The sequence below is a fragment of the Camellia sinensis genome, chromosome 5, assembly GCF_055761805.1.
Source record: "Camellia sinensis isolate YWXY chromosome 5, ASM5576180v1, whole genome shotgun sequence".
NCBI classification, from domain to species: Eukaryota; Viridiplantae; Streptophyta; class Magnoliopsida; order Ericales; family Theaceae; genus Camellia; species Camellia sinensis.
The window spans coordinates 158115992-158121064 of record NC_138965.1 but is presented as its reverse complement, the minus strand read 5'-3'; the positions used below and the strand labels follow the sequence as shown (position 1 = coordinate 158121064).

General features: G+C 32.0%; 1 protein-coding gene across 1 annotated transcript; it reads left to right on the top strand.

Moving 5' to 3' along the window:
* The first annotated feature begins 3768 nt into the window (after positions 1–3768).
* Positions 3769–4845, top strand: LOC114266297 (uncharacterized). The gene has a single exon (XM_028207183.2). It carries the CDS (start codon positions 3769–3771, stop codon positions 4843–4845), a length of 1077 nt encoding a protein of 358 aa, XP_028062984.2.
* Positions 4846–5073: the final 228 nt, after the last annotated feature.

Here is a 5073-nt window from a genome sequence, read left to right as displayed (position 1 = left end):
AGGCAGCTGCAGCTGCATCTATAAATACACCTACACACACTACACTAGCAGTCCAACAATCTCGACGCGGGAAATTAAGTATTTTCACAGCAATAAAAAGTAGAAGAATATCTCAACATACAAGTGTAAGTAGTTCTGAACTGCAACGTTATTTGGAAAGCCCGTCAGTGGATGATTCCGATAATTTTGACATTTTGGAATGGTGGAAACAAAATGAATCTATGTGGCCTGTGCTTTCACAAATGGCCCGTGATTTACTAATCGTTCCTATTTCTACAGTTGCTTCAGAAATAGCTTTTAGTACAAGTGGACAGGTGCTGAGTGACTATAGGAGCAGGCTTTCACCCAAAATGGTTGAGGCATTGATGATATCCAGGGATCATATGCACGCGCTTACAAGAAGACAAAATTTTAGTGAAAAAGGAACGAATTCAATATGATTTGGATGACATATCATCGGGCAACGCGACTGAAATGTCTGTCTCCTCCGATGATTGATCAACAATTTATTTTTTACTATTTGATTTCGTTTCGTTTTTTTCTTTGTTTTTGTTTTTTGTTTTTTTTTTTTTGTATTAGATTATTGAGGTAGAGTATAATGCAAATGATTGGTAGGCTAGTAGTTGCCAACCTAGTTGGGATGTACTTGACCTATAGTGATGCAATTGTTATACCATCATCAGTAATCTACACCTAATTTATTTAATAATATCAATTTTTGTAATATTTTGTATCATTTTGAAATAAAAATTATTCATTCAATAAATGTTATATAAATAATTTAATATTGTAATATTGAAAGTTTCAATTTCATATATATAAAATTATTCATTTCGAAAGAAAAAAAAATTACATAATTGCATACTTTTTTAGTTATAAGTTCACAATTAAAAAAACATAAGTCATATATAATTAAATTTAAATATCACTATAAAACATTACATAACCAAACAAAATATCTCATTAATTGTAATTAAAATACTTTAGTATAATTTTTTTTTAATTTTTTATTTCTATTATTAAAAAAAAGCCCGACTAGGCCCGGCCAGCGGGCTAATACCCGAGCCTAGGCCCTAGGCCCTATTATGAGTGGGCTTGGGCTTGGGCCCCATATTTTAGCCCATGGGTTGGGCCGGCCCGCTAAAAAATCGCGAGCCCACAAAGCCCGAATGAGCCGGCCCAGACCATTATTACACCCTTATGGATGGTCTATGTTTAAGATTTTCACGTAGAACAACTTTTTTTTTTTTTTTTTTTTTTTGAACCAACACATAGAACAAGGGTCATGTTTATATGACGAATTAGATTGAATTAAATTGTAAGTTAAAAAATAATTAGTGAAGAGATTGTTAATATAAAAATTTTTAGTGAGTGAATTAAGTAAGATGTATTTGTTTTTATGATAATGTATGAGATGATTAGTTATGGAATTATTAAATTATTTTTATATAAAATAAATAAATAATTTATTTCTATATTTAAAAAAAATTAAAACAAATATTAAAACAAGCAGGTGTTTTTGGTCGGCTAGCTATTTTGGCTATGTTTTGGCATCCTCTTTTTGGGGTAAAATAGTCACAAAAAGACAAAATAAGTTTTTTAGTCTAATAAGACAACACATCACATCACATCTAAACCATAGTCATTTTATTTTTTTCTTACAAAAGTCAAAAAAGTCAAAAAACCTATCACAAGCGAGACTTTTTAGTCCCAAGCTAAAATAGTCAAAAGGTCAACCCACATCCCAAATGAAGGCTTTGTAAGAAAAAACAAAATTACACTGTTCTGGTCAATCAGCCGGATGACAGAATAGATTCAATCCGCTCACTATTTTTCGAATCACACTCTTCTCACAACTATACTAATCCGGTCTTTGGGGAGGATTGTGAATCCGAGTGAGTGCTAGTCCAGTACTTACATGAATTAACCAAACATAGATTCATGGATCCAACATCCATCTTAATCCAACTCCACCCTCCAAGTGCCCAAACAAATGTGACCTAAGTGTACAAAATTCATCTATAGAAATATTTATAATTAAAAAAATTTGTGTGACACAGATTTATTTTAAATGTATCCCATAATACATGAGTAAATTTCAATCATACAATAGTTTTTTGTGTATCAATTCTATGCACCTCTCTTTAATGTTTCATGCAAGGGTTAAAAATATTTTTTTTGAAAAATTTTATTTGCACATTAACCATTATCTTAGTGCACACCATAATCTCACAATTCTCTTAGTTTACCCCATGCTCAGCTTAGATTCTTTGATTTTTTATGAACACACACCATCTATCCTCAAATAATATCAAAATACTCTCTCCTTTTCCAATCTCAAATTCAAACCTTAGCCCTAACCTAGCTATCACCCCCTTTTGCCATTGCTAATGCGGTCGGTGATTAGCCAGCGTCCTTCCTCCTAGCCTTGTCGCTTCTCTCTCCATCGCTGCCACAATCCCCGTCTAAACTCCTTTTCACCAAACCCCTAGCCCTCCTCTCCCTTCAGCAAACCCCCAATCTCATCACTTCTCCTGTCGTTGTTGCCACCATTCCTACCCCTGTTACTATTGAGTTTCCCACCCACTTTAGTTGCATTCGTACCATTTTCATATCAAGGAAATCATAGCAACTAAAAAAAATAGGATAAATTATAAAAACACCTCTTGAAATTTGTTTAAAATACGAATTGTCCCTGTAGTTTGAAAAATTACAAATATCTACCTGTTAAAATTTTTTATTTAACAAAATTAATTAAAAAAGTGAAATTTCTAACTGCTCACCTATACAATAATAAAATTATCTGAATTATTAATTGAAATAAAATTTTAACATTATTAAAAACTATTAATTAACTTGATAATTTATTAATAAAATGACCTATTTGTTATGAAATTGAAAACCTTAGGAGGCATAATATAATTTCTAGAACCATAGAGGGTAATTTGTAACTTAAGTAAATCTTAGGGGTGTATTTGTAATTTACCCAAAAAAATGACAATGGTACAAACTAACTGAAATAGTGATGTGCAAATATAATTACTTTATTTTTTTAGCATCTTGTTTGGGAACATATTATTTTAGTAATTTTTTAATTTTTTTGGTTAAACTATGAAGTAAAAAAAAAAATTAGTATGTTTAGGATGATTTTTTAACTTTTATAAAAAAAAAATAAAAGAATTTTTTTGATTTTTTTTTATATAATTTGTTAACTTTTTTTATTGACTTTAAAATTTTTAAACTAAAAATAAAGAATTGCCAAACAAGGCTAGGTACCCAAATACCCAATTAGTTTTATGGTTGGAAAAGTCCAGAGACTTATCCTTATTCATCCAAAAAATTCTGAGTAATTATGTGTGAAAATTAATTTATATAATGTGAGATTCAGTGTGGTGTACATTAATTTTTGTGAAGGATTTGTAATATGAAAAATGTTATAAATCTCAAATTTTTTACTAAATAAGTGATCAAATGTCTAACATGAGACATTTAATCATTTATTTAATAGAAAATTTGGCCTCCCTACTATTATCATTCTAATATTACTCTTTATGGTTCTACCAAGTATCAATTTCGCGGGAAATTCAAAAAGTAGTTCGCTAACCGCTCTTTTTCTCTCTCTCTCTCCAAAACTGGATGCTTGCATATATAGATTTAGAGAGAGAGAACATAACAAAAATCGAACCGAATCACCAAACCAATCCAATCCTCTCTCTCTCTCTCTCTCTCTACTCTGATAATCCAAGAAAAACCATTCTCACTATTGATATGAAGCCTAAGCTTGAAGCCCCACCACCGCCAACACGGCGATGGCCGATCCCAGACTTCACAGAGGTGGAGTCAGTTTTAAGCAATCGCTTCAAACTCAACGGAAGCTTGAATTGTCGCATCGCATTGTTCTCAACCTGTGATTCTATCTACCTTCAAGTTAATGACACTCTAGGAACTGAGTTCGATTCCTTGATTTACTTCAAGATCTCTATACTCAACACTCTAAATGCATCCAACTCTATGAGCAGAGTTTTCTTATATAGATTCACCCAAAAGGAGAGGTCTTACGGTTGGAACGACGTCGGACTCTCTTCAACAGTTCTTGACCCCAAATTAGGCTTTATCTCCAATATTGATGATACTTTGACAATCACCACCGATATTCGAATCTTGGATGAATCAACATCGTTTACACAAGATAACAACGAATCGAGCTTCAATTGTGGGAAATTCACTTGGACTCTGAAGAATTTCGGTTTGCTTGTTGAATTAATCAAGAATCATAAGCTAATGAGCCCTTCCTTTATAGCTGAAGATTGTATTCTTCGGATTTCGATTCATCGGAGTGTGATTGATGATGTTGATTACCTATCCCTGTTTTTAAACAGTGAAGAACAAACAGAGAAATCGAATTGGTGCATGTTTAGAATGTCAGTGTTGAATCACAAGTCCAGTCGTGAAAGCATTCACAGAGACTCACATGGCCGAATTGGGGAAACTAAACCTATTGGTTGGATTGATTTCATGGAATTTTCAAGATTTATTGAACCAAACAAGGGTTTTCTTGTTCATGATCATGATCATGATCATGATGATAGTACTGCTATGTTCAGTGTATCTTTTCAAGTCATTAAAGAATCGATCGAGTTTCCGAAAAAGTGTGTTCTTCCTCATAAACCTGATTTGTTTTCAAATTTTTATATTTGGAAGATTGAGAATTTCACAAAGTTGAAGGATCGTCTGAAGAAGAGGAAGATCACAGGTCTCGATGTTAAGAGCCAAACGTTGAAGATTGGAGATCAGGATCTTCGTCTGGTGATTTATCCTAGAGGTAACAAACACGAAGCACTGTGAATTTTTTAATCAATTTGTTTGTCGTTCCATTTTTCATGTAATTTTGGATTAAAATAATTCTTGTCTTCATTTTTTTATCTAAAAAAATGGAATTTTTTTTAAAGTCTTGATATTAAAATTTTATAAGATAAAAAATATACAATATTTTCATAGTAATTAAGGTCTCTCGATATTTTTATAGAGAAAATTTGACTTAGAGAAATTTCATCATTGACATAAAGAAATTTC

What these genes read in the sequence shown, in the direction of transcription:
- LOC114266297 (XM_028207183.2), top strand. Translation starts at nt 3,769, where the DNA reads ATGAAGCCTAAGCTTGAAGCCCCACCACCGCCAACACGGCGATGGCCG.